This window comes from Octopus bimaculoides, chromosome 22 (assembly GCF_001194135.2).
Source record: "Octopus bimaculoides isolate UCB-OBI-ISO-001 chromosome 22, ASM119413v2, whole genome shotgun sequence".
In the NCBI taxonomy this organism is placed as follows: Eukaryota; Metazoa; Mollusca; class Cephalopoda; order Octopoda; family Octopodidae; genus Octopus; species Octopus bimaculoides.
The window spans coordinates 17,968,072-17,980,904 of NC_069002.1; the positions used below are offsets into that span (position 1 = coordinate 17,968,072).

Below are 12,833 nucleotides of genomic sequence, written 5' to 3' on the forward strand. Positions count from 1 at the left end.
ACATGTGTAATGTCAGTATGCATACTTGACAGAGTGTAAGTACCTTGAGAGAAAAGTTGAACCTAAGAAGCATCAGTTGTAGCCAGCTCACTTATGTGTACTTTTCCTTCATGGGACACTAAACTCCGCTTGCGAAGACCTGTTGAGACAAGTGAAATCGAAATCGAACCAAATTCGATGACTGGCACCTATGCCAACCTCTCCTTCATTGGACACTAAACTCGGCTTGCGAAGACCTGTTGGGGCATGTGAAATCGAAATCATGTTGGCACCTGTACCAGTGGAGCGCTAAGAGCACCGTCCGAGTGTGATCATTGCCAGAACAGCTGTCTGGCTTCCATGCCAGTGGGATGTAAATAGCACCATTTGAGTGTGATTGTTACCAGCGTCTCCTTACTGGAACTTGTACCAGTAGCACGTGAAAAAACATTCAAGCAAGGTCGTTACCAGTGCTGCTGGCACATAAAATACACCATTTTGAGCGTGGCCATTGCCAGTACCACCTGACTAGCCTTTGTGCCGGTGGCACGTAAAAGCACCCGCTACACTCTCGGAGTGGTTGGCATTTAGGAAGAGCATCCAACTGTAGAAACTCTGCCAAATCAGATTGGAGCCTGGTGTAGCCATCTGGTTCGCCAGTCCTCAGTCAAATCATCCAACCCATGCTAGCATGGAAGGCGGACGTTAAACAATGATGATGATGATGATATATATACACATACAGACATGACAGAAGTAAATAGACAACCCCATAAAACATCGTTTTATGCTTATTCTAACTTGTAATGGTTTATATTTTTTTATCAAATGACATTTTTATGTTTCAGGTTCTATATGTGACTGTTTAATATCATGCCACGTACAAAAGGAGCATCGGAACTGTCCGAATTTCAAAGAGGCCATATCATGGGTCATTCTGAAGGTGGACATAGTCACTGTAAAAAACACAGAAAAACTTGGGATCCCACTTTCTACAGTTAACAGAGTGATTGTGTGATTCACCAGAGAGGGGAAGGAGTTCAGATCAACCAGGGCCCTCTGACAGGACCCTTCTCTTTTGCTAAGAGAAGTGTGGAGGATAATCCTTGTTGCATGTGTGTCTGTGTGTGTATGTGTGCGTGTGTGCGTGCGTGTGTGTGTGTATGTGTGTGTGTATAAATATACACACACACACCTCACCAAACAAGGTAGAAAACCAGATGTTCAGATAAGCAACCTTGTTTTTCAATCTAGCACACATCTAAACCTTTTTTCAGCGCAGACCATAATTACCTTATTACTTCATTTCTTTATTCTATCTATTTCATTATCTATCTATGTAAACACAGTTTCGTCTTCCATGCTTATGTTTAGAGAAAAAAAAACTTAAGATCCCTTCACTCGATCCAATTCTCCCTCTCTTTCACGCCCATTTATAATTCATTCATTTATCTAATTTTGTCACAGTTTGGCTGACCGAAAACTCTTAGTTATAACTCTAGTTAGGAATTCAAATGCTCAATTCTATCTCATTATTATCATCAATATTCTCTCACACCGGCAGCTTGAGGTTTTGCTGTTTCGCGGTGCCCAATTCTATCTCATTATCAGAATAACTACTCTTTTTATTCCGGTGCATGGCAATATTAAACCCATTCGTTCAATTATGTTACCCTAAATCCCAAAATTCTGTCTCCTCGTGTCCTGTCTTCAACAAGCCTAACTCTGCTCTCTCTCTCTCTTTCTGTTTCGATAACCACTTGCTTCTCCTAACATTTTACTTCCATCCCCCCTCCACCCTATATAAACTAGCTCATTCAGATTCCCCTACCTCATATTTCAGATAAGCAACCTTGTTTTTCAACCTAGCACACATCTAAACCTCTTTGTTCAGCACAGATCATAATTACCTTATTTCATTTCATTATTCTATCTATTTCATTATCTATCTATGTAAACACAGTTTCGTCTTCCGCACTGTATGTTTAGAGAAAAAAATAAAATTTAAGATCCCTTCGCTTGATCCAATTCTCCCTCTTTCTTCCTCTCTTTCAAACTCATTATTGTCATTTATTCATTCATTTATCTAATTTTGTCACAGTTTGGCTGACTGAAAACTCTTGGTTATAGCTCTAGTTAAAAATTCAAATACTCAATTCTATCTTATTATTATCATCAATATTCTCTCACCAGTCTGATACTGTGCCTATTAAACATTTTATGGTATTTACTCGATTTAACTATTTACTCGATTTAACTATTTACTCGATTTACAAAAGTGTTTATCAATTGCAATGCAAAATTTCATTAAATGTTGGAAGCTATTTGCCTATCAAATACTGCATTATACCACAATGTAGTCCTTGAATTATAACTACCTTAGGAGTTTCTATTATTTTAAGGAGTAGGTTTATCAATGTGAGAGTATTTCATTTTATCATGGGGCTTGTTTGCAGAGTTGATATTACCCTTGTCAGCATCATCAGTGTTCAATGTATTTCTATTTCAGAAGGGGTTTTTCCCATTCCTAATACCTGCTTATTAATTCTTTTACCATTATTTTTACTAGGGGGTTAAACTATATTTTCATTCACATGTTTATCTTTATTACTCTTAAGTTCCACACTTTATGGTTAGATCCAGTGTACCTAGCCCAGGCTTCTTCTGCTGGTTTTACTATATTCCTATGGGGTATTTTGTGTTGCTATTACTGTTCCATGGGTTATTAACTATAATACTTCAGGCTCCATTCATATTTGTATTCGTTGCAATTTGGTTCTCTGGTCTATATACCAATTGATCTTTATATCCTGTTTCCTCTAATACATTGTTATAATATTTTTTCATTTATTAAAGATTTCTTCATTTGCCAATAGTCAAGAGACACAGATAGAAATGTTATAGAGTGGATTCAGTTATACTTTTGGGGTAATCATTGATTACTATTAAAGTTGATGTACTTGAGGTTGTTATTACATTTATGGTACGGGCTGGAGTACACCTGTACTCAAATCTAAAGTAACATCCAACAGTTAAAATTAAAAGAAAAATTTGAAGATGTACCAGTCTCTGTATTCTTTGTAATTGTTTTGGATTATATATATATATATATATATATATATATATATATATATAAAATACAGGGTAGCAAAGAAAATTTTAGAAATTTTATTTTACCACTAGTGGTCTAGCGAGGGTAAAAAAACAGTCAATAGACTATGTATTATTCATTTAAAATACAGAGATGCCTGTAATAGGACATCTAACCCACTAGAAATAGCAGCAAGACTACATACCACAAAAAGTAGGGATAATTTTGAAAGGGAATGAAAAATAAAAACATATATATATATATATATATATATATATATACATATGTACACAATTGACAGCTTCTTTCAGTTTCTGTATACTGAATCTACTCACAACCAGTTTTCAAAATATATACCTTTATTAAATCAAAACAAATTTCTAATTTGTATACTCTCCCAAGACAAAACAAAATAACGATAATATTATTTAATTATCAATTAATTAGACACGTGGCAAAAATACGTTCCCCAATATTACCAATCACTCTGATTAAGATATTGTAACCAAAAGAAGATAAACCCAACAATAGCAGAGTTAATTCCATTTGGGAGTTGGAGAGAGAGGGGGGGAGAGAAGGGGGGATACCCTGCTTATTATATTAATGAATGGCTTCTTTGTAAGAGTTCCATACAGCCAGACTGACATCTTATTGAAATAACTGTGGAGTTTGTGGAGTTTAATCTTAGGTACCCTAACAACCACAAGGCTTGAACAACCAGTCTTTGCTTATATTCCTGTAATTTAGTGGTTCAGTAAAAAGTGACAGAAAGAAAAACTATTAGTAATTAAAAAATAAGTGTGATTTGTTCAACTAAACCCTTCAAGGTTCCAGCCTGGCCACAGCCCTTTGATCAAAATAAGTTAAAGAATAAAAGAACATACTGATGACAGATGATGGTGGAATTTTTATAGAGGAAATTAAATACTTACAATTCAAGTTGAAAATTTCTTTATCTAAAAGTCTACGATCAGCAGATTTGCAATCAAAGAGATTTTTGCACTTGGCAGCATTTAAATATTTCACAAGACATTCTTCTGAGAATTTATGTTCATTAATGTCTGTCGTATTCTTCAGATCAAAAAGGGCTCCAAGATATCCAGGTCTATAATGTTGATTAATCATATAGTCATCTGAACGCATGTGATAAGGTTCGTGCAGTGGACTGAGGAACCAGTCTGCATATCCAGTATGCCTTGAATTATAGCATGTGCAGTTATCGCTCTTATTAAATTGTGTGCAGGATGTTGAGGGCTGTAGTTGTTGTGGTGATAATGATGATGAATTTTCCATCTTTGGTGCAATGCAATTGAATTCATTAAGAATTTTGTGAAGGTCATCAGTAACTTTGCTGAGTTGACTTGATATTCGTAAGTAGTCGGAATGTAGGTCTTCACTCATGGCTAATACTTCTATACTCCAGTCTCTTGTATTTTCTTAGAAGAAATGTAGCAATGCACTAGTTAATATGCTCAAGTACAATTTAATTTCACTACTAAATATTTTTTATTTGTTTAGAAATACAAAATATTATTGGTTTCAAATTTTGGCCCAAGGCCTGCACATTTAGGAGATAGGGTTAGTCAATTACATTGACCCCCCTCCACATACTTGAGTGGGACTTTGTTTTATCAACTCTGGAGGGATGCAAAGCAAAGTTGATTTCAGTGAAAATTGAACTTAGAACATAATGGGCTAGAATGGAGGCTGCAAAGTATTTTTTTCCAACACTCTAATGGTTCTACCAGCCTGCCGCATTAATGGCTTGATTTGGGCACAAGGCCAGCAGTTTTGAGAGGAGGACATCAGTTGATATCATCAACCCCAGGATGAAGAGTGAAGTTGATCCTAGCAGAATTTGGATGTAAAATGTCAGAGGAATCACTGCAAAGCATTTTATTTGATGCCCAAATGATTCTGGCAGCTTGCCATCTTTAGAAATATGAAATTAAATGTTCGGATATCATAAGCTCCAAATATGAGGAAAACTATTACATCTTTTTTGTTTGTGTGTGTCAAATTGGTGGTTTAATGTCTAACATCACATTATGTTGGAAACAGCAATGATTAACTCTGTCATGTTGTGTTCCTGCTATAGCAGGAATAGCTTAAATGTCATCTCTGCTGGATTCCTGGTTAAGCAATAATGAACAAGACACATAGAAAAAGAAGATGCAGCTCATTCTGTCCATTAGTTTGCTTGCAATCATTACTCATGCAACTATTTATTTTTTTTTTGCTTAGGAGCTCATGTGGGGGGAGGGGTAAAGTTATACACAAGGGCCCAGGTCTGAGAGGGTTAATTCAATCATTACTAAAATAACTGCTGTTCTTTCATTCAAACAGCAACAACTGACTATGACATACAGAGTCCTGCAAAGATCCATGTGAGGAATATCATTGCAAGAGCATATCTGAAATGAGGCAATTTGAAAACAGGGTGGAGGGAATGATGTGATTGTTGAATACCAATAGCACAAGTTCTGCTGTGAAGAACATGTCTTAAGGCTTAGAAGTTGTGGAGTGGTGTCTAAGAAATTGGAAGAGAACATGTTGGATACCTCCAACACAATGGGAAAATGACATTCAAACAACTTGGGCTCAAATGGAAGAGGAGGATACAATCAAAGGAAGACTGGAAGTGCATTGTGACTAATGATGTATAAAGAACATCTCATTAGTTGATAAAAGAGATTACTTGTATAATACATTCAGTACTAAAAACTAGTAGTTAAATAAATGTGTAAATAACTGAGAAGAGTTATTATTAAAAAAAAAAAAATTGATATTTTTACGACTTCAACCTGATTATACTCCAGCCTATACAAGGAAAAACAGACATTAAAATGCTGCCGTTGATATATATATATATATATATCTGACAGTACATATATCTGAAAAAGAAGCACACTCTAAAATCATTGGTTTCACACCTATAAAGTGCTTAGCTGTATAGGTGACACATCAGACTCAAATGACTGGAGGCACATTACCTCTCTACAACTGGAGGGAGGAAAACGACAAGGTCAGTTAATTTGCTAAACAAAACATTCCAGAACAAAGCTTTGGGTGAGGTGGAGTTATTCCCTTTAGACCAGTATCAGTTATGTCTACAACAGGCCTTTTGAACACATCTGAGTCTGGCAGCATTTCCCTAGTCAGAGTTTTACACTTGACTTGGGGACCTTTTTAAACTTCAAAAAAGAGAGGTTTAGTCAGTACCCTCATCAGAGGAAATTTGAATTGAAATCATGGAATTCTCCATCTACCAACCAGAGAAATGCTGCCAGGCTCAGACATATTTGGCAGGCCCATAGTAGACATAATGGATACCAGTCTAAGGGAAATAACTCCACCTCACCCCAAGGCATTGCCAGTAAAATTTCATTCCAGAATTGTTTTTTACCAAATAAACTGACCGAGACGTTTTCCTACCTCCAGTTGTAGAGAGATTATGTGCCTCTTATGAGTCTGATAAGTAATCTATACAGCTAAGTGACACTAACAGTTACTCTCTGACCAACCATAGCAAAGAACCTTCTAAATATAGTTATATATATATATATATTCTGTAAGAAAATAACGATGGTAGGTTGCGTGCCGTCGATTATTCTTTCACCCTCTTGGATGATGTGTGTGTTTTGCTAATAATAGTATTGGTGATGGCAATAATGTGACCCTGATGAGATGGAGTATCCAGAAATTTGTAATATGTTGTAATTTGTTACAATATTTTACGAGACATCTTATGATGTGGTTTATTTATCCGGGATACCCTATTGAAATGTGCATAGGTTTGGCTTATTGTGGTTGTTTCTGTTATTATAATTGTTGCTGCAATAAAGTATCTTCAATGCATTGATTTTGAGCTCTATCCTTTAAGAGACATTTATACATATATATATACAAAAACTCAACTGTGAGCCTTTTGCTAAGACTGTTAACAGATACTATATATTTTGTAAAATTTGTTTTATAAAAGTATATATTTAATATATATATATATATATATATAATTAACAAAAACCATGCCTCAGGTAATCCATTTTAGATACACACACATGCAGTTGTGTGTGTGTGTAAGTTGTAATAATGAAGTCGAAACCAAATAGTGATATTTTGAGAGCATTTAATACATATACCTAAGGTTTACATAATATATAATAGGAAATGCATTCTTTACATAAACCTGTGTATGTATATATGTATGTGTGTGAGAGTGTGTATGCATATGTGTGGGTGTGTGTGTCTGCACGTGTCTGTCTATATCATCATCATCATCATCATTAATAATGCATATAATTCCTCTTATGCACAACTTCTCTGTCAATATACCAATGCTCTATTGCACATGCACACTGACATTGCACAAGCACATTGACACTGCACATGCACACTGACGCTACACATTCAGTGGAGCATACTAATTTCGTTTCTCTCTAGCCTTCATATGTCCTATACATTCAGGGTCACATCTCACTACCATGCTGCATCACAGTTTGTGCACATGCATCATACAATCTTCCCTTCACTCAGACAGAGAGAGACTTTTGGTTGCCAATAGAAGTAAAAGCTCTCTGAACTTTCTCCGTCCTAATCTTATTCTACCAATTATACTTTCTCTACAACCTCTTCCACTGCTAATTAGGTCACCCAGGCAGCAAAAATAGCCACCAGGACATTTAAGGAAATCAGTTTCCCATCTATCTGTGGTCTTTACGACTTCTGTACATCTTCCATGTACAAACACTACTTGCTTTGTTAAGCTTAACCTCCCTACTATTCCATTGCACCTCTTGTAATGTTCATAGCTTGTACTAGGTACACTGAATGGAATTTCTGCTTACACCTTTTCTATATATCGACCAGGACTATTAACCAGAAGAGTGAAGGGTCCTGTCCAGTATCTTTCTTACTAGGACCTTGGGCTTTGCTATGTTAACACATACACACACACACACACACACACAAGCACATACTGTACATATATATATATGTATGTATATGATATGTATGTGTGTGTGTGTGTGTGTGTGTGTATATATATATATACACACGCACATATACATACATATACACACAACTATCTATCTACATATATATAAAAACACAGACATACATATATACATACAGACCTATATACAAACATACATACACACTTGTACATATGTACACACATGTAAATTTACGTACACACAAATATAAATGTAAAAAAATTAAATAGATAATGAAATTAAAATTATAATGCCTTCAATAGAGAACCCTGCTCTGTGATATGGTGGTCCCTGGGGAAGCTAGGGATAGACAAATGGCTTGTAAAAAGGAGTATAGGCCATGTACAGGGGTGCTGTTAGTAAGGTAAGAGTTGGCCATGGGTACACTGATGAATTTAGTGTACAGGTAGGTATCGACCAAAAGTCAAACCTCACCCTCCTCCTATTCTTCATTGTCCTGGAAGACTGGAAACCCATAGGAACTCATATGCTGATGATCTTGCCCTCATAGAAGAATCTGTAACAAAATTAAAAAAGAAATTCCAGGTGTGGAAACAGAACCTGGAATCTAAGGCTCTTAAAGTAAACTTAGCAAAGACCATTCACCCACCAAATAAATGGCCCTATCTGATATGTAGGAAGAATGTAGGCAGAAATTCCATTTGGTGTACTCAGAGCAAGAGGTGCTGTGGAATAGGGGAATTGTGGAATAGGGGAATCGTGGAATAGTTGGAAGGTTAACAGGGAAAGTAGTGTTTGTATGTGGAAGATGTATGGGAGCCATAAAGACCACAGTTACATGGGGAACTGATTTCTTTAAATGTCCTGGTAGCTCCTTGGAAGTTGTAGATAATTTTTGCTGCCTAGGTGACCTAATTAGCAGTGGAGGAGGTTGTAAAGAAAGTGTGATTGCTAGAATAAGAACAGGAAGGAGAAAGTTCAGAGACTTTTATCTCTGTTGACAACCAAAAGTCTCTCTCTGTTTGAGTAAAGGGAAAATTGTATGATGCTTGTCTATAAACTGCAATGCTGCATGATAATGAGACATGGGCCCTGAATGCGGAGGATATGCGAAGGCTGGAGAGGAATGAAGCTGGTATATTTTGGTGGATGTGTAATGTCAGTGTGCATGTGCAACAGAGCATTGGTGTATTGAGAGAGAAGCTGGGCATAGAGGAATTATATACAGAGTGCAAGAGAGGAGGCTGTGCTGGTTTGGTCATATGATGCAGATGGATGAGAAGAGTTGCATAAAGAAGTGATGATCCCTTAAAGTGAAGGGATGTTGTGGAAGAGGGAGACATGGGAAGATATGGGCTGAAGTTTTGAAAACCAATCTTAAAGGAGATGACAAAGGACTGAGATATGTGGTGCATTGCTGCTCTTGAGAAGACCTGCTCACCACAACAGAATTGAGACCCTAAAACCAAGGTACCCCATAAAAAAGCACCCAGTACACTTAGCAGAGTGGTTGGCCCTAGGAAAAGCATCAAGCTGTAAAAACCAAACCAAAACAGACTATGGAACCTGGTGTGGCACCTGGTGTGGCACCTGGCCTTATTAGTTCCTGTCAAGCCATCCAATCCATGCCAACATGGAAAACAGATGTTAAATGATAATATATATACATATATATGTACATATATGTATATATAGAGGCAATTATGCAGTTAAACAAATTAGACATATTAAATATAACAGTTTGGGTTTGAAATACAAAACATGTATATATGTACACATGCAAAATGAGAGAAAGCAAAAAGTTAAGACTTCCAGACAATGAATATTTAAGTATAAATATATAGATATTTATATTAATAGCTTTTCATTGGGCTTATGGTAGGGTTTAAATTTATCTAATTGTAAATCTAAGTTGATATCTACAAAAACCTACGTAATCCGTAAGCCCATTCTTAGGAAGAAAGTAATCAGATTCGTCATAAGTAATCTCGCATAAAATTTTTTTTAAACAGATATATCTTTTAATTTATTGATTTATTAATATTTTACAGCTAATTATTTACCCTGGATATTCAGGCCTTGTTCTTCTTTATAAGCTATTTTTAATTTAGGGTTTTCTTCGATTTTTTATAATATGATTTTATACTGCGATTTCTTATTGCATGCAACTGGTTATTGAAAAGACCCTTAATTGAAAGGACCAATGAAACAAAACCATTTTCAAATGTGTATCCATCAAACTAATTGTATATTTATGCATATAACCTTATTTTTGTTCCGTTCTAAACATAACTGTCTGACGAATGGGAACGTGAAACTCTGAAGAACAGTTTTTGTGATATTTTTGCTGCTTTTTAATAAAGCATAATACTCTACCTATGGTATTTGAGTACTACTTTTTCCACCTTGTTTTGCATGCATGCGCTTACTCTGGTGTAACCCACTCCTTTTTTAGAAAGTTTGAGTGACTCTCCATATGTAGGAAGAAGAAACAGTTGAAAGAAATGGAACTTTACCCATTAAATTTTCCTCTAAAAAATATACCCATACCGGCACAGAAGCAATACCTCAAGAGTCGCCAGCAACCCGACCATGCAATAGGTTGTACTGGATTCCATGTTAACAGAATGATAGTGGAGGTGGCTATTAAGTGGTTAAAGGAAATAGCCACCTCCGCTACCATTCTGTTATTGAATGTTGATATGTTCGCATCTTCTTACTCTGGATGTCTACTAAATCAGGATTTTAACCCATATGGATCTATGCAGGATTGCACCTAAGGACTTATGCTCATGGATCTATGCAAGATTGCACCTAAGGACTCATTCTCTTGTTTCTATAACTTCAGAAAGTTGAACTATGAACTTTGATGCTTCTTTTTCCTTCTTTCTTTCCATCTCCTTATTTTTTTACTCCCTTCCTCTGTCGTCGTCTCATTAATATATACCATTCTCATTTTCCCTATTTTTACTTATCTGTCTCTGATGACAGAGTATTCCATACTCAGGGTTATCCCAGAAACAGTCTTAAAACTTAGAATTTTTTTCCCAAAATAATATTGTATACGACATGGGATGTTTGCCTTTCCTTAATGTTTGTTGTCCTCTTCAACAATTATATAATAAAGGCCCAAGGGTCAATAATATATATATATATGCTGTACGTGAGAAGACCCGGCAAGCCAAGTGAGACCATAATCCAAGGCCTCTGCCAGGGATGTAGCCAGCTCACTTATGCGTAACATTCTTTCTTTGGACACTAAACTCTGCTTCCAAAGACCTGTTGAGGCAAGTGAAATCAAAATCGAACTAAATTTGTAGACTGGCACCCATGCCAACGTCTTCGTTGAGCACTAAACTTGGCTTGTGAAGACCTGTTGGGGCAAGCAAAAGTGAAATTGTGATAGCACCTGTACCAGTAAATCACTAAGAGCACCGTCCGAGCGTGATCATTGCCAGAGCACCAGCTGTCTGGCTTCCGTGCTGGTGGCACGTAAATAGCACCATTTGAGCATGACCGTTACCAACGTCGCCTTCCTGGCACGTGAAAAGACATTCGAGCAAGTTCGTTGCCAGTACCGCTGGACTGGCCCTTGTGCAGGTGGCACATAAAATACACCATTTCGAGCATGGCCGTTGCCAGTACCTCCTGACTGGCCTTCGTGCCGGTGGCACGTAAAAGCACCCACTACACTCTTGGAGTGGTTGGCATTAGGAAGGGCATCCAACTGTAGAAACTCTGCCAAATCAGATTGGAGCCTGGTGTAGCCATCTGGTTCGCCAGTCCTCAGTCAAATCATCCAACCTATGCTAGCATGGAAGGCGGACGTTAAACGAGGATGATGATGATGATGATGATATATATATATACTTTTATTCTTTTATTTGTTTCAGTCATTTGACTGTGGCCATGCTGGAGCACCACCTTTATTCAAGCAAATTGACCCCAGAACTTATTCTTTGTAAGCCTAGTACTTACTCTATCAGTCTCTTTTGCCAAACTGCTAAGTTACGAGGACATAAACACACCACCATCATATATATATATTTCATTTCAATTTCATTTCAAAGTTTCAGCTCAGAGCTGCGGCCATGCTGATGCACCACCGCATCTATAATTCCACAAGTAATACCAAGGGGCTGGAGAGGCAGTGCACAATTCCCATCTTCTGCCCATAGCATTAATTACATGAGACACAATATGATGGTAGTGGAACAGAAATAATAGAAGGGAACAAATGTACTCACACATCAGAAGCTGTGCTCATATCAATTTTCTGGCAGAGACCTGCAGTTATATTAAAGACAAAATAAATATGGATTGTGATCGAAGAAAAACCAAATATATATACATATTTGTTAATTTTTAAAGTAAACATTATCATAAATCCATTTCATCCAATTTTACCAATTGGTTTCACACACAATTACCAAAAACTGTGCTCATCAAAGCAGTCTGAATGGAAAAAATATGGCAAAAACTCTCTGCAACTGGAGGTCAGCAAGTGTCACATCTGCTTAATGGGTTCTGTGAGAAACATGGAATGAATCTGTGGGAGAAGATCACAGGAAGATTCCACCTAAAGTTACATGCTTTGCCCAGTACACACACACCTGAGTGGTAACTACCAGCAATTTTGAAACCTTATTTTTTTTTAAACCTGGTACTTATCCTATCAGTCTCTTGTATATATAGTTGTTTTTTTTAATATTAAAACTGAAACCAAGAGTTTATCTTGTGACTTAAGTGACTCAGTACTGGTAATCTGTCTGTCTGTATATATATATATATATATATATATATATATA

The 12,833-nt window shown here is 36.6% G+C and overlaps 1 protein-coding gene across 2 annotated transcripts in view; it reads right to left on the bottom strand.

Annotated features, from left to right (window-relative positions):
• LOC106867315 (uncharacterized) overlaps positions 1-12,833 on the bottom strand; it is a 30,289-nt gene that overhangs the window by 12,795 nt on the left and 4,661 nt on the right. For both annotated transcript variants that reach the window (XM_014912155.2, XM_014912153.1), the window contains exons 2-3: positions 12,273-12,312; positions 4,003-4,506 (exon numbers count right to left, since the gene is read on the bottom strand). In XM_014912155.2, coding sequence (XP_014767641.1) covers positions 4,003-4,471 — 469 coding nt within the window. In that variant the 5' untranslated portion in view covers positions 4,472-4,506; positions 12,273-12,312. The remainder of the gene's footprint in view (positions 1-4,002; positions 4,507-12,272; positions 12,313-12,833) is intronic.